Source organism: Macaca fascicularis, chromosome 16, assembly GCF_037993035.2.
Source record: "Macaca fascicularis isolate 582-1 chromosome 16, T2T-MFA8v1.1".
Lineage (NCBI taxonomy): Eukaryota > Metazoa > Chordata > Mammalia > Primates > Cercopithecidae > Macaca > Macaca fascicularis.
Window position 1 is genome coordinate 61,472,380 of NC_088390.1, and position 25,351 is coordinate 61,497,730.

A 25,351-nucleotide genomic window follows, 5' to 3' on the forward strand; every position below is an offset into this window, starting at 1 on the left:
ATACATGCATATTTACTGATCAAGTGTGGTGCAGATGAAGAACTTAGTACTCATGTATAAAATCTCAGGAAAGAGCCTTATTGGCCTTAATTAGGTCATAATGCCTATCTCTTGGACCTATTACCATAGCCAGAGGCTGTAAGGTCTGTCAGAATATGATTGGAATGCTTCTGAAAGGGAAGTGAAGACTATATTTTAGAATAAGGAAAAGGGTGTAGTGTGTGTTTTAAAAGAGGCATTCTATGGGTTGCAATGTTTAGAACATTTTATTAAAGTACAAAATTGTTGGAATTTAGCTAATAGAAAAACATAGTAAATATTTACAAAAACACTGATAACATTACTCAAGTCACACACATGTAACAATGTAGACAGGTCTTAACAAAGTTTACAAATTGAAATTATGGAGATTTCCCAAAATAAATCTAATAGCTCATTGCTGAGCATGGTTATCAATATAACATTTAAGATCTTGGAGCAAATGTTGTCCCCAAGTCTTCTGCAATCCAGTGCCCCTTAAAATTGGTTTCTCTCTTTGGGAGATTCAGACTCAGAGGCAGCCAGAGGGGACAGGTCAAGAGCTGAAATAATCACCTAACTAGTCTAATTTTCTTCATTCTATTGACTGTGTCAAGTTATAGACACAGTCAAAGTGTTTTCCTTCAGCCTCTGATGATTTGAGAAGATGAAGAACGTGAGCAATTTCTCATTGCTTAAAGAAAAACTTAGCACATAAGAGGCTGAGTGTAGAGTATCTATACTAGAACCATAAAGTTCTCTCTGATGGTAAATTATGTATAAAACTAAGATAAAACAGAGAATTATGCTCTATCTCATATTTACTGAAAGTAGGAAAGGAAGAAGAGTGACACTTTTAAATCAAACTGCTCTAGTTTTAGCACAGTGGATGGTTAATAAACACACTGCTTTATGCTGAAGTGACCAGATAACTATTTCTATAACTTAAAATCAGGTTTTAAAGACCAAAGAAAGCAGACTCAAAACACCGACAAAGCAGAGAAGAAAACAATGCCCATGAGATGGTCACTATTTAGACAGTATTATAAAAAGCTAAAGAACACTTGGGCTTTACTTCACTTTGATGGTCTTGTACTAAAAACACCTTCCCCAAACTAAATTCAGAGGGGAGGAAGTTAAGAGCTTCAGGTAACTTTAAAACCAGTCTTGGGCTCAGTAAGATAATTACTTAAAATAATCACCTCACATTTTAAAACAGATCATCTTCATCTGACTCTTCCAGGTACTTTATAGGTTTCTTTGCCCGCACAGATTTTGCCCGAGGAGCCACAGCTGAGTCAAAGTCCATATGGAAGTCATCACTCTCCCCCCTGGATTTCTAAAAGAGAAAAGCCCAGGTAACTTGTACAATGTAAATCTGACGACATAATAGTAATGTTAAAAAAATGTATCAAGACACTACATTCAAGGAGTTTTCTACTTTCTACTAAGTAATAAAAAGCAGATCTAAAGCCAACTCTTCCATTGCCCAAATAAGTGACATTATTTAACTTTGTTAAAACTAAATATGTACAGTAAAAGCTAACAGATTATGAGAGTTAATTTTCTTAAAGACATGCCAAATTATTAAGAGCAATGGCTTAGTTACGTGTTTCAGAACACCTACAGCAAAAGGACTGACTAGAATCAACACTCACCTTGCTTGTGACTGCTTTCGAAACAATTTTCTCAAAATTAGAGTCAGAATCATCAGAAGTGGATGGCTTCCTTTTGCGGCGAATCTTGGTTTTGGCAGGATCAGGCTTTTGAGAGATACCAGAATTCAAAGCTGGTTCCTTTTTAGTTCCTTTAGGGGCAGCCCTTTTTTTGGCACCGGTAGTGGAGGTGGAAGACTGACCTGCAATTCAATACAGGCATTTGTTACAGCCGCTCTTTTTTTGAGATGGGGTCTCACTCTATCGCCCAGGCTGGAGTGCAATGGCATTATCTTGGCTCACTGCAACCTCTGCCTCCTGGGTTCAAGCGATTCTCCTGCCTCAGCCTCCTGAGTAGCTGGGATTACAGGCACGTGCCACCACACCTGGCTAATTTTTTGTATTTTTAGTAGAGATGGTGTTCTACCATGTTGGTCAAGCTGGTCTCAAACTCCTGACCTCAGGTGATCCACTTGCCTTGGGCTCCCAAAGTGCTGGGATTACAGGCATGAGCCACTGCGCCCAACCTAGTCACAGCCACTCTTAGATGAATTGTTCTCATTGTGAACTTTCTTCAGCAATGTGATGACTGTGTATATTTAACATAGGAAAAGACAATCTAAGAGAGGTGAAAATAGAGAATCAAAGTATTCTTAAACATTCTATTTTTTTTTTTTTTTTTTTTTTTTTGAGATAGCGTCTTGCTCTATCTCGCCCAGGTTGGAATGCAGTGGCACGATCTCAGCTCACTGTAGCCTCTGCCTCCTGGGTTCAAGCGATTCTCCCGTTTCAGCCTCCCGAGTAGCTGACTACAGGCATGTGCCACCACACCTGGCTAATTTTGTATTCTTAGTAGAGACGAGGTTTCACTATATTGGCCAGGCTAGTCTCGAAATCCTGACCTCAGGTGATCCACCCACCTTGGCCTCCCAAAATGCTGGGATTACAGGCATGAACCACTGCATCCAGCCTTAAACATTCAATTTTAAGAATATGTTTTACATTAAACATTTGCAATTGCTTATAAATCCTATCCTTGTCATAGAAATGAACTAGATGAAGCCTGGTACTGAGAGAAACACGCTGATTTTAAACATTTGGACTACCTTATTTTTGGAGACAGGGTCTCACTCTCTCACTCAGGCTGGAGTGCAGTGGCTTGATCATAGCTCACTGCAGCCTTGAACTCCTGGCCTCAAGCGATCCTCTTGCTTTAGCCTCCCAAAGCGCTGGGATTACAGGTATGAGCCACTCTGCCTGGCTTTTGTTTTGTTTTGTGTTTTGACTAGTCAAGTGCAGTAGTGAGAAGGAGGGAAAAGAGTAGAACAAGGAGTTTGATCTGTAACTGAATGAACAATCAGGACCAGCCTTGACTACTAATTTTGATTATAAAGATCTAAAAGAAATTGCTTCCATTTGGAAAAGGTTTAATTTGTAATATCAACAGTAAGTTTTGGCAATAAAAAATTGAAATTGCCACGTGAAAACCAGTTAGTTAATTGCAACATTAACCCATCTCAAAGATTTAGGCTTACTTTTTGCTGCTGTCTTCTTCACTGTCACATTCTTTTTAGGAACTGTGTTTGTAATTTCAGTTTCATTTGGGAAATGTGTAGCAGGAGGGCTTGAAGACAGTGGTACACTGTCCTTAGCATCATCAGCTTCAAGATCTATCATTTCAAATGGAAAGGAAAATAGTACATTTAAGCCAACACATGAAAATCCATTTTCTGCTTTGTGCTTGGTATGAATTCCTATTTAAACACCAAATATGTGACTTTTCTGGAATATTTAAAACATACTTTTTTTTTTATTTTTTGAGATGGAGTCTTGCTCTGTTGCCCAGGCTGGAGTGCAGTGGCTTGATCTCGGCTCACTGCAAGCTCCGCCTCCCGGGTTCACACCATTCTCCTGCCTCAGCCTCCCGAGTAGCTGGGACTACAGGTGCCCGCCATCACGCCTGGCTAATTTTTTGTATTTTTAGTAGAGGCGGGGTTTCACTGTGTTAGCCAGGCTTGTCACGAACTCCTGACCTCAGGTGATCCACCCACCTCAGCCTCCCAAAGTGCTGGGATTACAGGTGTGAGCCACCATGCCCAGCCTAAAACATACTCTTAAAACTTTGTTCTAATTTCTGAATTTTTTATCAGCAAGAACAGTTTTTATTTTTTGTATCTCTAGCACCTAGCAAAGTACCTGGCAAGCACTATGATTACTTTTAGTATACTGAATGCAGTGCCTATTTACATGTGAAACTAAACCCAACGAACAGTGTCAACATAATGTTATTAAGAACTCAAATTTATTTCCAAAGGAAGTACTTGGATAATGTAGCCAGGATTAGAACCCAGTTGGATCTGAGTGTCCCAGTAAGGCAGATGTCTCACTGCTTTTACTTAGATACATACCTGACATAGCCCTTTTCTGTGGTTTCAGATCTCTGTTAGTAAGTCTAGAATTAAAAAAAAAAAAATCCTGACAACCAATTCTAAAGGTGTTAAGCAAAAAACAATATATTAGAAACAATCATGACAAAAACCCATATTAGAAAAGATACTTACTTTGGGGAAGTTTTGGTCTTAGGTGGACTAGCATCTGATGGGACAAAATCTTCATCATCAGTTTTTTCATCAAAATCTGAGAAATCGTCATCTGAATCCAAATCCACTGTGAATTTGGTTTTTGCTAGTAAAAAAAATATACAAAAAATCAGAGGGTAGTAGGAGAAACACTTAATTCATAGGTCGATATAACATTTCATGAATATTTTAGTTTTTAATCTCCTGAAAGATGCTTCAGTGTTTCAAAGCTTTAACTTACTTTAATTTACTGCTCTATTAAGACACAGTAATTTCTGGGGCAAAGTACCCTGAAGTATATTGGCCATTCCACTCTTACAGCTTAGCTATAATGTTCTTTAGTTTTCCTTACTTGCTGCTCTTCGTGGCTCTGTTTCTCGTGGAGGGACATCAAAATTACTTTCGTCACTGCTCCTATCTGATTCTGAATCAGACCAGGGATTTCTCTTCTTTCCTTTTTTGATTGGCTTAAATGGCAATGTAGTTTGTTTCTTTGTCTTTGTACCTAGAGGAGAGATAGAAATCAACCACCTTTATATATTCTGAGACTCACTTTTCTCCATCTATCATCCATCTATGCTTCAAATTTATTAACTGCTGTGATAGTTCTGAGAATACAATCGTGAAAAGAAACAGATATGGTCCCTGTTTTTGTGGTGCATATAGCTTGGTCACTTAATCTTATAAATAAATACAATGTGGCCAGGCACAGTGGCTCATGCCTGTAATCCCAACACTTTGGGAGGCTGGGGCAGGAGGATTACTTGAGCCCAGGGGTTTGAGATCAGCTGGGGTAAGATACAAGACCCTGTCTTAGCTGGGTGTGGTGGCTCACACTTACAATCTCAGCACTTTGGGAGGGTGAGGTAGGTGCATCGCTTGAGCGCAGGAGCTCAAGACCAGCCTAGACAACATGGCCAAACCCCATCTCTACAAAAAATACAGACATTAGTGGGCATAGTGGAGTGTGCCTGTGGTTCTAGCCACTAGGGAGGCTGAGGTGGGAGGACTGTTTGAGCCTAGGAAGTCGAGGCTACAGTGGGCTATGATCATGCCACTATACTGCAGCCTGGGAGACAGAGTGAGATCTTGTCTCAAAAAAAGAAAAAAAGAAAAAAAAAAGAAAAAAAGAAAAAAAAAGAAAAAAGGACTGTCTCTACAAAATACAAAAAATTTTTAGAAATTAGCCAGTCATGGTGGTGAGCACCTATAGTCTCAGCTCCTTGAGAGGCCGAGATAGAAGGATTGCTTGAGCCAGTATTTCAAGACCAGCCTGGGCAACAGAGTGAAACCCTGTCTCAAAAAAAGTAGATACTCAAGGACAGATACATAGCTCAGTCAATGGAACAGAATTGAGAGTCCATAAGTAAACCTTAACATTTATAGTCAATTGATTTTTGACAAGGGTGAAGACAAACATTGCAGAAAGAAGCCTTTTCAACATATGGTACTGAAATAATTGGATATCTACCTGCAAAGGAATCAGGTTGGACACCTTTACACCATATACAAAAACTAATTCAAAGTGGATCACAGACCTAAATGTAAGAGCTAAAACTATAAAATGCTTAGAATAAAACACAGAAGTCTACCTTCATGGGCTTAGCAAAATGGGAGGCCGAGGTGGGCGGATTGCTTGAGGTCAGGAGTTCTAGACCAGCCTGGCCAACTTGGTGAAATCCTGTTTCTACTAAAAATACAAAAATTAGCATGGTGGTGCGTGCCTGTAATCGTAGCTACTCGCGAGGCTGAGGCAGGAGAATTGCCTGAACCTAGCAGGTGGAGGTTGCAGTGAGCCGAGATCTCATTATTACTGCATGCCAGCCTGGGCGACAGAGCAAAATTCTGTCTCAAAAAAAAAAAAAAAGGAATGAAGTACTAATATATGGGCTACTACATGGGTTGCCCTTGAAAATATTATGTTAAGTAAATAAGTCATCTCCAAAAGACCACATATTATATGATTCAATTTGTAGGAAATGCCCCGAATAGGAAAATCTAGAGACAGCAGATTTTTAGTAGATTTTTAGTGGTTGCCTAGTGGGGCAAGGAGTTGGTGGCAAATGGCAAACGAATGTTAATGAGTTCAGTTTTCTTGGGGGGTGATAAATTGTACTAAAACTGTGTCTATACTAAAACCACTGAATGGCATACTTTACTTTTATTTTTTTTTGAGTTGGAGTCTTGCTCTGTCGCCCAGGCTGGAGTGCAATGGCACAGTCTTGGCTCTCTGCAACCTCTGTCTCCTGGGTTCAAGCGAAACTCATGCCTCAGCCTCTCGAGTACCTGGGACTATAGGCACACACACCACACCAAACTAATTTTTGTATTTTTAGTAGAGATGGGGTTTCACCATGTTGGCCAGGCTGGTCTCAAACTCCTGACCTCAAGTGATCCACCAGCCTCAGCCTCCTGAAGTGCTGGGATTAAGGCATAAGCCATGGCGCCCAGCCAAATGGCATACGTTAAATGGGCGAATATGGCATGTGAATATCTCAATAAAGATGTTTCAAAAAAAGTAGACAGTAAAGGCATTATCAAATGATTAAAAGAATTGTTAATTCTATTTAGTTCATTGAGTGAACATTACCTATATCTGAAGCATGATGTTGAACTCTAGAGATAATACAAACATGACTAATATGTGGTTACTTTCCTTAAGAAACTGTATACTAGAACCTCATAAGTGGCTAGAAAATGAAATCTAATAAACTGGGTATTTTCTAGATCCCAGTTCAGGAATTCAAATTAACGAACTACTTCATTACAAAATATTTTCTATAATGAATCAAATCCCAAGGACAGTATTAAAGAGGTCCAGGCCAGGTGCAGTGGCTCATGCCTATAATCCCAGCACTTTGGGAGGCGGAGGGGAGCGAATCACAAGGTCAGGAGTTCAAGACCAGCCTGACCAACATGGTGAAACCCCGTCTCTACTAAAAATACAAAAATTAGCCAGGCGTGATAGTGCATGCCTGTAATCCCAGTTACTCGGAAGGCTGGGGCAGGAGAATCCTTTGAACCCAGGAGATGAAGGATGCAGTGAGCCGAGATTGTGCCATTGCACTCCAGCCTGGACCACAAGAGCGAAACTCTGTCTCAAATAAAAAAAAGATGTCCAAGTAGAATTCAGATACAGTCCTCTTTCACATTTCTCAATTCAATTCAACAAAAAGGTTTTGAACATCTATGTGGAATGTACTAGGTAACAATTAATTTAATCTTCACTTTATACCATTTTCCTAAAAATGTTGTAATACCTGGTTCTCTTTTCTGTTTCTTTTCTAATCTTTGTTTTAGGCCTTCTAGTTCCATACCATCTTCTTGAGGGCTTCCTTCAGTATTTTCATTCTAAAAGATAGCAAAGTTAGGGTTGGATATAGAATAAATTCTGAACTATGGGATTAGAAATTTTATACATTTTTGGCCAGGAGCTGTGGCTCATGCCTGTAATCCCAATACTTTGGGAGGCTGGGGCGGGCAGATCTCTTGAGGTCAGGAGTTCGAGACCAGCCTGGCCAAGATAGTGAAACCCCACCTCTACTAAAAATACAAAAATTGGCCGGGCGCGGTGGCTCAAGCCTGTAATCCCAGCACTTTGGGAGGCCGAGACGGGCGGATCACGAGGTCAGGAGATCGAGACCATCCTGGCTAACCCGGTGAAACCCCGTCTCTACTAAAAAATACAAAAAAATAGCCGGGCGAGGTGGCGGGTGCCTGTAGTCCCAGCTACTCGGGAGGCTGAGGCAGGAGAATGGCGTAAACCCGGGAGGCGGAGCTTGCAGTGAGCCGAGATCTGGCCACTGCACTCCAGTCTCGGCGACAGAGCAAGACTTCGTCTCAAAAAAAAAAAAAAAAAAAAAAAAAAATTAGCTGGGTGTGGTGATGTGCCCCCAACTACTTGGGAGGCTGAGGCACGAGAATCGCTTGAATACGGGAGGTGGAAGTTACTGTAAGCTGAGATCCTGCCATTGTACTCCAGCCTGGGTGACACGGCGAGACTCTATCTCAAAAAAAAAAAAAAGTATACATTTTTTTTCAATTTTAAGTGGAGGTATGCATCAATATTTTATGCATAATGTTTTTGTTTTTTTTTTTTTGAGACGGAGTCTCGCTCTGTGGCCACCGCGTCCGGCTAATTTTTTCTATTTTTAGTAGAGATGGGGTTTCACCGTGGTCTCGATCTCTTGACCTTGTGATCCGCCCGCCTCGGCCTCCCAAAGTGCTGGGATTACAGGCATGAGCCACCGCGCCCGGCCTATGCATAATGTTTTTAAGACTATTACCATTTTTTTTTTTTTTTTTTGGAGACAGAGTTTCGCTCAGGCTGGAATGCAATGGTGTGACTTTGGCTCACTGCAACCTCCGCCTCTTGGGTTCAAGCAATTCTCCTGCCTCAGCCTCCCGAGTAGCTGGGATTACAGGCACCCGCCATCATGCCCGCCTAATTTTATTTTTGGTAGAGACAGGGTTTCACCATGTTGGCCAGGCTGGTCTTGAACCACTGACCTTGAGTGATCCACCCACCTTGGCCTCCCAAAGTGCTGGGATTACAGGTGTGAGCCACGGCGAGAGTATTACCTTAATTTTCTTTTTATTTTTCTTTTCTGCCTCTGCTTTCATTTCTATGGTTATTCGCGGAATGACTCTTTGACCACGTGGAGAAGGCAAAACTTCAGCCATTTGTGTTTTTTTCCCCTTGGCCTTCCCCCCTTTCCCAGGAAGTCCAACTTGTTCATCTTGTTTCTCCTTGGCTTCAACAGCCTACAGAAGGGATATAAGAAAGCAAGTTTATATGTTAACAAAAACATTACAGTATCTAAACGGTCAACAGTTAAACTGATTTCACTTTGTTACATCTTAAAACTTGTGATAAATTGCTCTATAACCTAGTATGCTATCAACAATAGTGAAGATGTAATTAAAGCACACCTTGAAAAGGAAGGTGTGGAGACAGAAGACTGGGTTTTATTCCTGGTTCTACCACTTAACCTTTTTGAGGAAAACAAAGGAGAAACTAAGAATAAAACATGTATATACATATATATTTGTAAACTCACATACAAAATATGAAAGGAAGTGATGCATACTTATCCAACCGACCGATTACAATCAGCTAGGCATCTATACTGAAGTGCAATAATACAAATTTGCTTGTTGAATTTAAGAAATAAGGTTTTTGGTGTTTTTTTTTTTGTTTTTTTGTTTTTTTGTTTTTTTTGAGACGGAGCCTCGCTCTGCCGCCCAGGCTGGAGTGCAGTGGCCAGATCTCAGCTCACTGCAAGCTCCGCCTCCCGGGTTCGGGCCATTCTCCTGTCTCAGCCTCCTGAGTAGCTGGGACTACAGGCGCCCGCCACCTCGCCCGGCTAGTGTTTTGTATTTTTTTTTTTTTTAGTAGAGATGGGGTTTCACCGTGTTAACCAGGATGGTCTCGATCTCCTGACCTAGTGATCCGCCCGTCTCGGAGACAGTTATGCTGTGTCACCCAGGCTGGAGTACAGTGGCATGTGATCATAGTTCACTGCAGCCTTGAACACCTGGTCTCAAGTGACCCTCCCACCTTGGCCTCTGGAGTAGCTGAGACTATAGGCCCATACCACCATGCCTGGCTATTTAAAAAAAATTTTTGTGGAGATTAGGTCTTCCTAGGTTGCCCAGGCTGGTTTTGAACTCCTAATCTCAAGTGATCCTCCTGCCTCAGCCTCCCAAAGCACACTGGGATTACAGGTGTGAGCCACAGTGCTGGCCTTTTTTCTTATGTTAAAATAATGTTGAGAAACAAATGTTATTAGGAAGATTTAAGTAACAAAGACTCTTCTGAAACCATCTGGATAGCCCTGCTTTCTCCTTTTTTTTTTTTTTTAGATGGAGTCTTGCTCTGTCACCCAGGCTGGAGTGCAGTGGCGCCATCTCAGCTCACTGCAACTTTGCCTCCTGGGTTCAAGCAATTTTCGTGCCTCAACCTCCTGAGTAGCTGGGATCACAGGCGGATGCCACCACGCCCAACTAAGTTTTGTATTTTTAGTAGAGACAGGGTTTCACCATGTTGGCCAGGCTGCTCTCGAACTCCTGATCTCAAGTGATCTGCCCACCTAAGCCTCCCAAAGTGCTGGGATTACAGGCATGAGCCACCATGCCCTGTGGCTTTGTTCTTTTTTTTTTTTTGGAGATGGAGTCTCACTCAGCTGCCCAGGCTATCTTGGCTCACCACAACCATCATCTCCTGGGTTCAAGCAATTCTCCCATCTCAGCCTCTCAAGCAGCTGGGATTACAGGCACCCACCATCATGCCCGGCTAATTTTTGTATTTTAGTAGAAACAGGGTTTCATCATATTGGCCAGGCTGGTCTTGAACTCCTGACCTCAGGTGATCCGCCTGCCTCGGCCTCCCAAAGTGCTAGGATTACAGGCATGAGCCACCATGCCCGGCCGGCTTTGTTCTTTTAAGTTGACTTGGGGGACTGGGTTGGTGGTCTTCTTCCACATTTAAGCTCTTTTTATCTTCTCAGTCCTAATATGTTCTTCCCTTTATCAAAAACCAACTCCTGCTCTTTCCTTTTTTTGTCCAAAAACGTCTGGGCAGTCTTCTGGTATCATTTACGGTATTCTAAATAGCATTATTTTTTGAGACGGAATTCCACTCTTGTTGCCCAGGCTGGAGTGCAATGGCGCAATCTCAGCTCAATGCAACCTCCGCCTCCTGGGTTCAAGTGATTCTCCTGCCTCAGCCTCCCAAGTAGCTGGCATTACAGGCATGTGCCACTACGCCTGGCTAATTTTGCAATTTTTGTAGAGACAGGGTTTCTTCATGTTGGTCAGGCTGGTCTCAAACTCCCAACCTCAGGTAATCGGCCCGCCTTGGCCTCCCAAAGTGCTGGGATTATAGGTGTGAGCCACCACGCCTGGCCTTGTATTCTAAGTAGTATTTAACAATCTGGACTTTTTTTTTTTTTGAGACAGAGTCTCGCTGTGTTGCCCAGGCTGGAGTGCAGTGGTGCGATCTCAGTTCACTGCAACTTCTGCCTCCTGGTGCAAGCAATTCTCCTGCCTCAGCTTCCTGAGTAGCTGGTATGCACCACCATGCCTGGCTAATTTTTGTGTTTTTAGTAGAAATGGGGTTTCACCATGTTGGCCAGGCTGGTCTTGAACTCCTGACCTCAAGTGATCTGCCCAACTCAGCCTCCCAAAATGTTGGGATTACTAGCGTGAGCCACCGTGCCTGGCCAATAATCTGTTCTTTTATATGTTATTTTGAATTTGTCCTTATGCCTCTCATTTTCTTTTTATTGCCAATTCTTAACTATGTTGACAAAGGTATTGCTGGAATATACTATTTCATTGATAAAAATTCTAACATGGGCATTATAAACTACACACCTCCAGTTCTTCAATAAATGTAGCCAAGTCTTCTTTCCACAAATCTGATGGACTCTTTCTCTTTAATGTGTCCAGCTCTTGTTCCTTCATAATTACAAAATTGAGTTAATATACGTACACAAGCAGCATTTTCATGCAATATACAAATTTTACTTTTACCATTAGAACAAAACTAAGCAGCATGTACCATCCTACCATCAACTCACTTTTTCATTTCTTAGTCTGCAGAGTTCATCTTTCTTTTCCTTGGTTAAATACCAAAGGGGCATATCAAGAAGATAGTTGAAGGTTGGTCCAGAATCTGTTACAGAGTCACTCTTTTCAGTTTCCTTTTCATTGTCACTCTCTTCATTTTCTTCTTCATCAGGAACCTAAAGGATGAATTAAAATCTAGCTTTATTAGAAAATGTGAAACATAAACATTATACAATACATAGTCTTTAACAATACAGAAAAGTGCCACTCAAGATTACCTTTTGCTGGGCTTCTTTCCAGGCCTTCACAGGATCCGAATCATATCCCCTCTGAATCAGAACTTTAATTAATTCTTTCTTAGGCTTATTTTCTATTTTAAAAAAAGTAAACAGAGATAATGATTTTGAGTAATATTTTAGGAAAGGGATAAGGTTTTACCACAAGTGAAAAGTTTAAAACTGGAAATTAAACTGTCTTGGTACTTGCATAAATTTGTATATCCTGGTATACAGGCAAGTCTCCCTAAACTACTGACAAATGTAAATTACCACAAGAGGGCAGTCAAATCATATATGAGGCTATGATCGAATCTTTTTTTTTTTTTGGAGACAGGGTCTCTCTCACTCTTGTGCCCAGGCTGGAGTGCAGCGGCACTACCTAGGCTCACTGCAGCCTTGACCTCCCCAGCACAAGTGCTGGGATTACAGGCATGAGCCATCGCATCCAGACAGTATAAGCCATTTGTAATCTTCCTGTTTTTTTTTTTTTTTTTTTTAAACCATCAGCCTTATTATCTATTCTCTCTTGGTCTCTTTTATTTTCTGTTCCTGTAAACATAATTGGTGTATCTATTCGCTTGATCAATCAGTTTATGCAAGGTCTTCTAGCTCTCTATTCTCATGTCTAATTGTCAACTAAATCTTGATTTCTCAAGATGCTCAGTCAAGGAAACACCATCTCTTTCAAACTATAAATACCTAATCAGATATTTAAAAGAAATGCTTGTATAAGTGACCAGGTGAATTAAATGGATTTTGCCTCTTTCTCCACCATTACCCTCACCAAAAATGTTTACAGAAAGTTTGGTGTAACTACAGTTTTAGTAAAGCAGTTATTATTCCCAAAACATACCAATGATTATTTTGCCATCTATTTTCTCTAAGATAAAGCGAGCCTGATTATTCAGTTTAGCAGATTCAGCACCAAGCATTCCTAGGAGCCATTCTTTTCTTAATCCATAATATTTAAGTCTGAGTTCAAAAAAGTCTCTTAGAATATCCAACACCGTGTCATATTTCTTTAAACAGCCTACGTGGTCAAAAAGCACCTGGAAAAGGAAAACAAGATTAGAGCCAAGAATAGACAAATTGGCTAAACTTTATAAAGGTAGACTAAGATATACTTTTAAAATTGATATTAATCTTTAATATAAATGGAAACATATGTACATCTCTCAAAACAAATACATACCATAGAGTTGCATGTGAGACTAGTTTGGAGTTTGAAGACTTTGTGTAGTCCAACTCTCTCTGCCTCTGCCAGTTTTTCTTCAGTCATCTTCACAACAAATTTCACAGTGGTATCTGTATGGTATTCCCTATAGTCTGTTATGAGAGGAGGTGTCTTCTCAGTGCCATTCAACATGGGTTCTAGAACTTGTTCTTTGTATGTCTAAAGAAAGAAATAATCCTGAAATTTCTAAAATACAGGCTCCTGAATAGTCAACAGCAATGGTACAAAAAGTGTTTCTTTTGATACAAAACTAAAAAAGAAATCCACAATTATTTACCTGGGTCCATGTTCTGATGGGAAGCTCTGAGATTTCAATGGTTGTGGAATTAAGAATAGCTACTTCACCACTAATCACATATTGATTTGGAGCCAGTTCTTCAATAGTACCCTTGAAGTTCTTGTAACTTGGAAGCTAAATTGGCATTTTAAAAAACAATGTTTTTTAAACGTGATACTAGACAGAAATCACAACAGCGTTTAACAAAAAATCTAAGTACAAAGTATGAAATTAAATTTTATGTTTGCATCCTCTTTATTCATACAGTCTACTCAATTGAAACCCAAGGAAAATTTAAGGCTCTTAACGCACACAGAATACTTACCATTGGCAAAGGTTCTTCTCCATCCATCAAACGCCTGATGTTATTTACAACTTCACGTACATCAAAGTTGGGGATTTTGCAGGACCACCCGGTACCAATTCCTTCAGCACCATTTATCAGCACCATGGGAATAATAGGAATGTACCATTCAGGCTCAACACGCTGGTTGTCGTCATATAAAAACTTCAATGTGTGATCATCTTTTGGTGGAAATAACAACCGAGCCAAAGAGCTAAATAAAGAAAAGAATCAAAGAATGTTATTTTATAAAAATACTGAATTTGACACTTAACTTTTATCGAAAGGACATGTGTTATACATGAAAATTATCTTGGTTTTACTTGCTGACTAATATTCATTTAACACTATTTATTGAGCACTTTCTATGTGTCAGGCACATGGACATAAAGTCTCAATCCTCAAGGAGCTCACATTCCAGTAGAGGTTTGACACTGAACATACATTTTGTTAGGTGGTGGGATAAACACTGAGAAGAAAAAGTAGGAAAGTGACTGAAGAGTTGCTAAGGAAAAGTAAGCCGTTTCTGATAGGATAACGTTTGAGCAGAGAAAAGAAACTGAGGGGGCCAGGTGCGGTGGCTCGCGCCTATAATCCCAGCACTTTGGGAGGCTGAGGCAGGTGGATCACCTGAGGGCAGGAGTTCAAGACCAGCCTGGCCAACATGGTGAAACCCCATATCTACTAAAAATATAAAATTAGCTGAGCATGGTGGCGTGCACCTGTAATCCCAGCTACACAGGAGGCTGAGGCAGGAGAATCACTTGAACCTAGGAGGCAGAGGTTGTAGTGAGCTAAAATCGTGCCACTGCATTCCAGCCTGGGCAAAAAGAGCGAAACTCCATCTCAAAAGAAAAAAAAAAAAGAAAAAAGAAACTGAGGGACTGAGCCATTTGGATGTCTAGAGAAAGAGCGTTGCAGGCAAAGGAACCAGTAAGTAAATGGCCCTGAAGAGAAAATGTGCTTGGTATAGTTGAGTATAGGCCGAGGACAGTGTGGCTGGAGAAGAGATGGTATGAGAAGGAATCAAAAGATATGGAAGGTGGGGACACGGATCACATAATGTCTAGTTAGCTAAAATAGGTCTTTAGATTTTACTCTGAGCAGTTGAAGGTTCTGAATCAGAGTGACTTATTTTTTAAAAAAATAATTGGCTGCTATAAAATGGTATATTACAATAGTTTAGATGAGATGGGGGTGGCTTAGTATTTTTCCAATGCAGATCCTATAGGATTGGCTGAGGAACTGGACGTAAGTATCGAGCAAAGGAGTCAAAGGTGACAAGGTTTTTAGCCTGAGCAGTTAGAAGGATGGTATTCCATTTACTGAGACAGGAAAACTAAGGATTTGGTTTTAGACTTATGTTTGAGATACTTAACTAGATATCCAAGTGGCAAATGTTGAGAGGGCAGTCAGACATAAAAGTTGAGAGTTCAGGGGAGAGATCAGGACTGGAGATTTAAAGGTATAGACCAGATGAATGGGAGATCATTTGGGAATTGAGTGTAGAGATATTGGAAAGAGATCTGACGAAGGAGTCCCAGAATGGGCCAGTATTTAGAGGTTGGGAAGGTGACAAGGACCCAGCAGAGACAGCTAATAAGGAAAGAGAGAACCAGAAGAGTCTACAGTCATAGAGTCTACAGTCATAGAGGCCAAATAGTTTCAAGAAGGATGGAGTGATTAGTAACTGTTTGAATGCCACTGAAAGGGTGACTGGGATGACAGCTGAAAATTGACCATTCATAATATACTTTCCATAGGCTTGTATAGGAGTAAAATTTCAATTGTGATATTTAGGAAGAATCAAAGACTCCTTTACTCAGTCCCAAGCTCTACATCAAGATTTCTCAACCTTAGCATAATCGACATGTTGCGCTGGATAATTCTTTTTGTTATGGCGGGGCTTTCCTGTATATGTTAGGGTATTTATAAGCCTCACCCCCGCCTCTGCCCACTAGATGCCAGTATCTTCTGATTAACTGAGTTTTTGTTTTTTTGGTCAACTAAATCTCACATTGTTTCAAAACTGGAATGGTGAAAGTGAAAGCATACCTACCTGAGCATTGTGAAGATGTATCGTGGACTAGCGGAATCCTTGCCACCATGTAGCCTGGTACCAAACTGACCAATGGGCTGCAAGAGGTTCAGATTATTGCTACCCACAAAATTCTGAGCCAAATTGATAATGGTCATCATTAGTGACATCTGTGGGGAAAAAAGATTCATTAAGTTGAGGCTTTTACCAATACAAATACATTATTATGACTTAATCTCACTATAATCCTGTAACATTTTGTGAGGTTTAGTTGTTTAGTGACTTTCCTCAGATTAATAGATGGCAGAAGTAGTACTTGAACCTACAACTTCTGGCTCCAAGTTTAGGGCTGCCGTCCAACAATTTCTACTAAGTCCCACTCAACTTTGAAGGCATAGCTCCTCTCCTTATCCTCAGCAAAACGAAATACTTCCTCCTTTGTGTTACAATGCTGTGCTCATTTCTATTCTAGCATGTATCACTTTATTCTATAGCTGTGTGTGTATTGGCCCTCTGGCTAAATTGTTATATCTTGGGGATAAGGAACATATTTTATTTTTATTTATCTTTGTATACCTGGTACATGGTAGGCATTCAACAAATGTTCGTTGGGTGAAAATTTATTGTATCCCTACTATATTTTGATTGAAAGCAACAAGACAACCATTATATTTAAAATTCTAGAAACCTGTAGGCAATCTAGTGCTTTAAAACTGTTTTACCTAATTAATGCAAAAAGCAATCACAAAACATTGGTGTAAAGTCAAACAATTCAGACACATATAAAAAGTGAAAGTTGCCTTTTCCAATTCCCAGGGGTAACTAAAGTGAACAATTTGGAACATATCCTTGTAGACGTTTTTAGTTATTGTTCTGCCTCTTTTTCTCCTCACCTGACAATAGACCATGAATATTCCTCAGTGTCAGTGTACACAGTTTTACTGAAGCTATAGCACTGATTCTATGCATACATGTGTCACAATTTATTATAACAATTTTCAAATCAGTGGAGGTCTAAATTTTGACATCACAAAGTTATAATAAACATACTAAGTATCTTTTAATGTAGACCTTTGCAGACTTATGAGTATCCCTGCAGGAATACTACTTTCAGAAATCAAAGAGCAAGCAGTTTTATTGTTTGACAGATTTTACCAACTTGTTCTTTACTATGAATATATGAGCTTATACTTTCACCAAATCTATTTTGAGAATGACTCTGCAGGGATTTCTGACATAATGCTTTCTGGAAACATGGATTGTATGTTTACCTCACCATGATGATAAGAAGACATTTCAGCCACTGATCCAGCTAACTGGGCAACCTTTACCTCTCGCTTGTCATTCCGTTTGAAGCAAGTAAACAAAACCTTTCTCTGACCTGGTTTCAAACCTTTAAAATGAAATAAGAGCAAAAACATAAGTATCTTCAATTTAACCATTTTTGGAATTTGATTTCCATCTTACAATGAAAACAGACGAACAAATTGGAACTCACCATCCACCATAGAAGGGATAGATCTCTCGTTATCAGAATTTGAGAACAAGATAAGTTCCTTGTTGATGAAGTCATTATATGTCAGATATGTGGTAGTTTGTCCATACAAGTAATCCTGAAGGACCAAATAGTATTACATGAGACCACCAGTCTTAACAATGCTCAACACAAAAATCAAACAGAAACCTTTCAGAACTAAGAATTATTTCTGTAATTCTTAAGTCTTAAAGAAATATTGAATAATACATAAATATTTTATGTTTTAAAGATAAAGCAAATTTAACTGCTGCACAATTCTATCATATCAAATTTTTTACTAAAATAACTATTCAGTAAGTTTAATTTGCTATAGTATCAATACAAAAAGGTCAGTCTAACAGTCCATTCTGTGGGATATATTTAATACTTTTACCTCAGGAAGTCCAAGTAACTTTCGTTGTCTTCTATCCTCCATGAAATTAGTTAACCATTCCTTTCGATCATCTATCTGTTTTTTGCTAAAGGCCTATAAATTAAAGGATGAAAAAGATGTCAGTGATACTAATAGGCTCCAAAATATCCTTCTACAAAGAAGGAACAAATAACAGAAAAACAACAAAAATCCTGTTTTCCTTTTTTTTTTTTTGAGACAGTTACTGCTGTCTTGCCCAGGCTGGAGTGCAATGGTATCATCTCGGCTCACTGCAACCTCCGCCACCTAGGTTCAAGCGATTCTCCTGCCTCAGCCTCACCAGCCCCTGGGATTATAGTTGCCCGCCACCACGCCCAGCTAATTTTTGTATTTTTGTATTTTTTTGAAACAGAGTTTCACTCTTGTTGCCCAGGCTGGAATGCAATGGTGCGATTTCGGCTCACCACAATCTCCACCTCCCGGGTTCAAGTGATTCTCCTGCCTCAGCCTCCCGTGTAGCTGGGGTACAGGCGCGCCCCACCACGCCTGGATAATTTTTTGTATTTTTAGTAGAGACGGGGTTTCTCCATGTTGGTGAGGCTGGTCTCGAACTCCCAAGCTCAGGTGATCCGCCTGCCTCGGCCTCCCAAAGTGCTAGGATTATAGGCGTGGGCCACTGCGCCCGACCTTTCTTTTCTTTTTTTTTTTTTTTGAGACGTAGTCTTGCTCTGTCGCCCAGGCTGGGGTGCAGTGAGTGGCGCAATCTCGGCTCACTGCAAGCTCCGCCTCCCGGGTTTGCGCCATTCTCCTGCCTCAGCCTCCAGAGTAGCTGGGACTACAGGCGCCCGCCACCTCGCCTGGCCAATGTTTTTTTTTGCTTTGTTTTGTTTTTTCTTTTGTATTTTTAGTAGAGACAGGGTTTCACTGTGTTAGCCTGGATAGTCTCAATCTCCTGACGTTGTGATCCACCCACCTTAGCCTTCTAAAGTGCTGGGATTACAGGCGTGAGCCACTGTGCCCGACCTTTCTTCTTTTACTTTTTTTTTGAGATGGTCTCACTCTGGTGTCCAGGCTGGAGAGCAGTGGCCTGATCTCGGCTCACTGCAACCTCTGCCTCCCGGGTTCAAGTGATTCTCCTGCCTTAGCTTCCTGAGTAGCTGGGACTACAGGCGCCCGCCACCACGCCTGGCTAATTTTATTTTATTTTTTTATTTTTAGTAGAGACGGGGTTTCACCGTGTTAGCCAGGATGGTCTCGATCTCCTGACGTTGTGATCCGCCCACCGCAGGCTTCCAAAGTGCTGGGATTACAGGCGTGAGCCACTGCGCCTGGCCTTTTTCTTTTTTTTGAGATGGAGTCTCACTCTGTTGCCCAGGCTGGAGAGCAGTGGCCTGATCTCGGTTCACTGCAACCTCTGCCTCCCTGGTTCAAGTGATTCTCCTGCCTCAGCTTCCCGAGTAGCTGGGACTACAAGCACCCGCCACCATGCCTGGCTAATTTTTTGTATTTTTAGTAGAGACAGGGTTTCACCGTGTTAGCCAGGATGGTTTAGATCTCCTGACCTCGTGATCTGCCCACCTTGGCCTCCCAAAGTGCTGGGATTACAGGCGCGAGCCACCATGCCTGGCCGAGACAGAGTCTTTTTTTTTTTTTTTTTTTTTTTTTTTTTTTTTTGAGACGGAGTCTCGCTCTGTCACCCAGGCTGGAGTGCGGTGGCCGGATCTCAGCTCACTGCAAGCTCCGCCTCCCGGGTTCACGCCATTCTCCTGCCTCAGCCTCCCGAGTAGCTGGGACTACAGGCGCCCACCACCTCGCCCGGCTAGTTTTTTGTATTTTTTAGTAGAGACGGGGTTTCACCGTGTTAGCCAGCATGGTCTCGATCTCCTGACCTCGTGATCCGCCCGTCTCGGCCTCCCAAAGTGCTGGGATTACAGGCGTGAGCCACCGCGCCCGGCCGAGACAGAGTCTTATATAAAAATGTAAATGTTTCAATTGACTAAAGTAATGATTTCTAAAATTAGAATGTATATATAAAATATAACTCAAACGTACCAGGCTGATAGCAGCATCATCTTCAGGACCAGAATATTTGAACTGGATACGATGTCTTTTCATATCTGCAAAATATTCTTTAGCTTCCTTTGATGTGCTGGTACCCAAACCTATAAAAGCAAGAATACCAAGTTCCCTCATATAGTCTTGTACAGGGTGTATAATAAAATGAGAAGTTCTATATGGGTTTCATTACAAACCTTTGTAATATTTGACTTTCCATTTTTTATAATTTGGAGTAGAACTCTTCCATTCTTCAAATTCAGGAAGGCTATAAAATGCCATTTCTTGCTTGTTTTTGGACACCTGTGATAAAAAACAATGACTGTGGCTTTGCACACTGTGGGGTCCCCTGTATACCTTTGCATGTGACTGGGCTTATATGTATATCCAGGTTTGAGGAGTAGGGCCTTAAAATATCCATGATGGTATCTTAGAAATTAGTGTACCTTCACAATGGGAGTGATAAATTCCTCCAGGAAACGATGTCGCAGAAGAGAGGGCCAGTTGTGATGGATAAAATTAATCAGCAAGCCTTTGATGTGGGAACCATCTTGGTCCTAGAAATATTTGAAAGCCAAAGGTCAAAAGAATTGTTAGGCTGGGCCTGGTAGCTCACACCTGTAATCCCAGCACTTTGGGAGGCCGAGGCAGGCGGATCACCTGAGGTCAGGCGTTCGAGACCAGCCTGGCCAACATAGTGAAACCCTGTCTCTACTAAAAATACAAAAATTAGTTGGGTGTGGTGGCATCCACCTGCAGTTCCAGTTACTCAGGAGGCTGAGGCAGGAGAATCGTTTGAACCCATGAGGCAGAGGTTGCAGTGAGCTAAGATTGTGCCATTGCACTCCAGCCTGGGCGACAAGGGCGAAAGTCCATCTCAAACAAACAAACAAAGAATTGTTTAGAAATTAAAAAAAAAAAAAAAAATTATGATTGACCTACTGGCAATTTGTCAAATTTTCTATGGGAATCAAAAAAGGTCTATTCAAATCCTGGCTCACTTAACCTGTATTTGTAACATACATATGATATAAGCTTATCTGATTAGATGTTGATTAGAGGTAATGAATAAAGCTCCTATTTAAATAATTTATTTTCATGGCAAAAAAACCACAATGCAATTAAATTAAGACATGCTTAATTTAGTTGAACAATCTAAAAATTTAATAACAAATCTGACCTGATCTGTCATAATCATTATCTTCCCATAACGAAGAGTCTTCAGTGAATCTTCATCTTCATAGTTTTTCTTGTACTGAAGACCCACAATCTTGATGATATTGTTAATCTCAGCATTTTCCATGATCTGAAATGGACATATACCAAAAAAAAGTGTCTTGTTTATAAATTTGAAAAGAACAAAGAAATGTATCAGTATATGTTGCTTGAATTTTCTTGAGCTCCAGTATTTTGAGCTATTAGCTTATAACTTATTACATCAGAAAGGTCTGTTAAAATAGGCTATAGTGTACCTAATTTCTCAAAATAATCACAAACTGTCTAAAATATATTTTAAAATGCCTAATGAGGGAATTAAATATAAGCATGAAGTCTTGTATTATAAACTAGATTTAGATTCCAGAGATAGTTTTATATTCTACCTGCTTATGAGAAGCTTCTCGAACATTGAGCATTTTTCCTCTCAGAGGGAAAACCCCATATTTGTCTCTCCCAACCACACCAAGGCCTGAAACAGCCAAAGTTTTGGCTGAGTCTCCCTCAGTCAGGATAAGTGTACAATCAGTGGAGTTTCGGCCCCCTAAAATAAAAATACACAAATTAATATTAGCTCATTCAGTTCAACCTCAAATATACTAACTTGGATATGCTGTTTATAGCCTTGTGATAAAACACAAATAATTTATTATATATCAAGTAAAATTATTTGTTAGGTAATAGATCATGATGTAAACATTATTGCTTTATACTCCAAAATAATCACCTCAATATTATTTATAACATGGAAATGACCTAAATGTTCCACAATAGGAAACAGGTTGATTTTTAACAAGTTATTCTGTTGAATATAGTTATTCTGTCAAGGGAAAAATAACTATCCATGGTATGCCATTAATGAATAAAATAACAACTATAAGACTTAAAGTTTGGAAACATTATTAAATATGTACCTGCATCATTGGCATCATCAAGTTTGGGAATTCCCTTGATTCTGTTATGTTTTACAGCTGAACACTTCTTGTTTAACTGGACTTGGGCCTTAAATTTCACCCAGTTTAGTATGCTTTCTACAATACCACAGCCAATTGCCTGAAAATGAGAAGATTCATATTAGAGAAGAAGGGATCTTCAGAAACCTAGAATACAAATGAGCCTCAATAAAAACGATTCAAAAATTAAAAAGATGTAGAACAATAATTTCTGGATAGAGGATGGCACATCTTTCCATGTCAGGTTATCACTGCTGAGGGAGCTGCTCCTTTTGGTTCATTCGTTCAATAAATATTTACTATGTACATATATTGTGCTAGCACTGAGCTACTTGTTGGAGATATAGTGGTTAAAAAAAATTAGGCCAGGCGCGGTGGGTCATGCCTATAATCCCAGCATTTTAGGAGGCCGAGGTGGGTGGAACACCTGAGGCCAGGAGTTTGAGACCAGCCTGGCCAACATGGCCAAACCCCATCTCTACTAAAAATACAAAAATTAGCTGGCATGGTGGTGGGCACCTGTAATTCCAGCTACTCGGGAGGCTGAGGCAGGATAATCGCTAGAACCCAGGAGGCAGAGGTTGCGAGTCAAGATCGCACCATTGCACTCCAGCCTGGGTGACAAAAGTGAAACTCCATCTCAAAAAAAAAAAAAAAAAAAAAAATTAGCCACGTGTGAAACGGCTGTAATCCCAGCTGTTTTGGAGGCTGAGGCAGGAGAATTGCTTGAATCTGGGAGGCGGGTGTTGCAGTGAGCTGAGATCAAGCCACGGCACTCCAGCCTGGGAAACAGTGAGAAGCTGTCTCAAAAACAAATTATAAATAAATAAATAAATAAATAAAATTAGACACAAATAAAACAAATTGAGACACTTGTCCTCATGAAGTTTAAGACACAACACAGAAGACAGACATAGGTGGGTGCGGTGGCTCATGCCTGTAATCACAGCACTTTAGGAGGCTAAGGATGGTGGATCAAGTGAGGCCGGGAGTTCAAGATCAGCCTGGCCAACATGGTGAAACCCCATCTCTAACTAAAAATACAAAAATTAGCTGGGCGTGGTGGTGCATGTCTGTAATCCCAGCTACTCAGGAGGCAAGGAGAATCGCTTAACCCTGGGAGGCAGAGATTCCAGTGATCCGGGATCACGTCACTGCACAGTAGCCTGGGCAATAGAGCTACTGTCTCAAAAGAGACCTGTCTCAAAAAAGACTGTCTCAAAAAAGACCGGGCATGGTGGCTCACAACTGTAATCCCAACACTTTGGAAGTCCGAGACGGGCGGATCATTTGAGGCCAGTAGTTTGAGACCAGCCTGACAAACATGGTGAAACTCTGTCTCTACTAAAAATACAACAACAAAAAAATTAGCCACGCCTGTAATCTCAGCTACTCAGGAGGCTGAGGCAAGAGAATCACTGAAACCCAGGAAGCCACTGCATTCCAGCCTGGGTGACAGAGCGAGACTCCGCCTAAAAAAAAGACAGAAATAAAATAAGTTACAGTGTTATAAGTGTTATGGATAAGCAAAAAGTTTGCTAATAAGGTATGTTCGATATTATATTGGAACCAACTTGGGTGGTGGGAAGGGTAGAAAGTAAAGGCTTTCCTGAGGAAAGGACAAGACCTAAAGTAGCCAGGTGAAAAGGATGTATTTCAGACAGAGGGATTAGCATGTGAACAAACTCTGAGGAGGGGAAGAGTACTGTGCTTTTCAGTAATTTAAAAGCAACAGGACCATACAGGAAAAACTGGCACTGAGATGAGTTGGAGAAGTAGGTATAATTAGATTACAGCCGATCTTTCTTGTTGGCCAAATTATGGAATTTGGACTTCCCCTGAGTGGAAGTCATTGAAAGATTTCAAATGAGAGTGAAGACAAAAATGTGTGCTTTAACACAAAAAGGTCACTCAAAAGCATTGCAAGGAAAGGACTTGACCAGTATGAAGGTTAAGAACCTACTGTAGCAAACCAAAAAAGAGATAATGGTGAGAAGCTACTGCGACATCCAAGAGATGATTCTTATTGACTGGATTAGAGAGGAGGGGAAATAAAGAGAAGGCTCCCAGCTTTGTTTACACAACCTAGAGGTTGGTTGGGGCTTTTTACAAAGATAGGAAGTTGTTTTTTTGTTGGAGCACGGGGAGCTGCTTGTATGGGCAAATCAGTGAGTATGGAGGTAAAGAATTCAATTTTAGATGTGGATGATTGAGAGCAAGTCTTAGGCATTTAAGTGAGGGTGTTTGTTGAACAGCTAGATTAATTCAAAAGTGATCTAAGCTTAATGGTGATATGTAATTGGGAAATACTGAAATATAGATGGTAATTAAGTCCTTGGTAAAATCAGTTAAAGAAAAGCCCTTTTTTACTTCCTTTTCAGATTGGGAAGACTTGGAGAAGTGCACTGTGGGAAGAATCATTGTTTCTGCAGAGCTGAGAAGTGCAATGGAAAATAAAGTCAGGTGTTTCTATTTTTATTTCCCTCTAAGTACTTACAGCTTTGATAAATTTTTCACTTAATTGGCATGTTGATCCAAAGCTCTTTGGTTGTAAGGTCATGTTTTCTTTTGTCTGAGAGTCAAAGGTTGGGTTTTCAATTAAGGCATTTACAAATATCCACATGTGATTTTTCACCTGCAATAAAAGTTGATAATAAGTCACTAAAAATGTACTCATGCTTTATTTATAGCCTTTCTCTTCTTCCTTGACTTTAGAAAAAGAAAACTGCCAAAAGCACATACCTGATGTGCTTTTACTGCAACACCACCCTTGTTCTTCTTCTTCACAACATCAACAAGTTTAGTCACAATCTGATCAGCTACATAATCAACATGTCTGCCACCCTAATAAAGAAAAACACCAAACCATAAAACTCAGTATCCTCAAAATTATAATCATCAAACATTAAAAAAAAACTAATTTAACCTCCTTTATACTAGCTAGCCAAATATTCAAGTCTACTTCATATGTTAAAAACAATAAGAACACATATATGTAAAGCTAAAACATGATTAATAATTTAAGAATAAAATTACCTTGGAAGTAGCAATGCTGTTGACAAAGCTAATTTGCTGAAAGCCTTTTTCACTCATGGTTAAACACACTTCCCACCTGTGGTTCACTTGTTCATGTATTACTTTCAATGGGTTACCAGTTTCATCCAACTTGTCCTTCAAATACATGTCCACATAACTACGAAATCCTTTTACCTGTACAAGAATTAAAGGTAATAGTATTAAGCAAG

The 25,351-nt window shown here is 40.3% G+C and overlaps 1 protein-coding gene across 1 annotated transcript in view; it reads right to left on the bottom strand.

Annotated features, from left to right (window-relative positions):
• Nucleotides 1-247: 247 nt before the first annotated feature.
• TOP2A (DNA topoisomerase II alpha) overlaps nt 248-25,351 on the bottom strand; it is a 31,531-nt gene continuing 6,427 nt past the window's right edge. Inside the window, exons 8-35 of the mRNA XM_005584098.5 lie at nt 25,143-25,316; nt 24,849-24,950; nt 24,604-24,741; nt 22,068-22,206; nt 21,540-21,697; nt 21,119-21,244; nt 20,385-20,495; nt 20,136-20,241; nt 19,936-20,045; nt 17,905-17,997; nt 17,493-17,607; nt 17,266-17,387; nt 16,016-16,164; nt 13,939-14,170; nt 13,614-13,748; nt 13,295-13,495; nt 12,956-13,151; nt 12,103-12,194; nt 11,836-12,000; nt 11,630-11,713; nt 8,834-9,016; nt 7,513-7,603; nt 4,605-4,757; nt 4,235-4,358; nt 4,082-4,125; nt 3,209-3,343; nt 1,677-1,876; nt 248-1,357 (exon numbers count right to left, since the gene is read on the bottom strand). Coding sequence (XP_005584155.2) covers nt 1,229-1,357; nt 1,677-1,876; nt 3,209-3,343; nt 4,082-4,125; nt 4,235-4,358; nt 4,605-4,757; nt 7,513-7,603; nt 8,834-9,016; nt 11,630-11,713; nt 11,836-12,000; nt 12,103-12,194; nt 12,956-13,151; nt 13,295-13,495; nt 13,614-13,748; nt 13,939-14,170; nt 16,016-16,164; nt 17,266-17,387; nt 17,493-17,607; nt 17,905-17,997; nt 19,936-20,045; nt 20,136-20,241; nt 20,385-20,495; nt 21,119-21,244; nt 21,540-21,697; nt 22,068-22,206; nt 24,604-24,741; nt 24,849-24,950; nt 25,143-25,316 — 3,807 coding nt within the window. The 3' untranslated portion in view covers nt 248-1,228. The remainder of the gene's footprint in view (nt 1,358-1,676; nt 1,877-3,208; nt 3,344-4,081; nt 4,126-4,234; nt 4,359-4,604; nt 4,758-7,512; nt 7,604-8,833; nt 9,017-11,629; nt 11,714-11,835; nt 12,001-12,102; nt 12,195-12,955; nt 13,152-13,294; nt 13,496-13,613; nt 13,749-13,938; nt 14,171-16,015; nt 16,165-17,265; nt 17,388-17,492; nt 17,608-17,904; nt 17,998-19,935; nt 20,046-20,135; nt 20,242-20,384; nt 20,496-21,118; nt 21,245-21,539; nt 21,698-22,067; nt 22,207-24,603; nt 24,742-24,848; nt 24,951-25,142; nt 25,317-25,351) is intronic.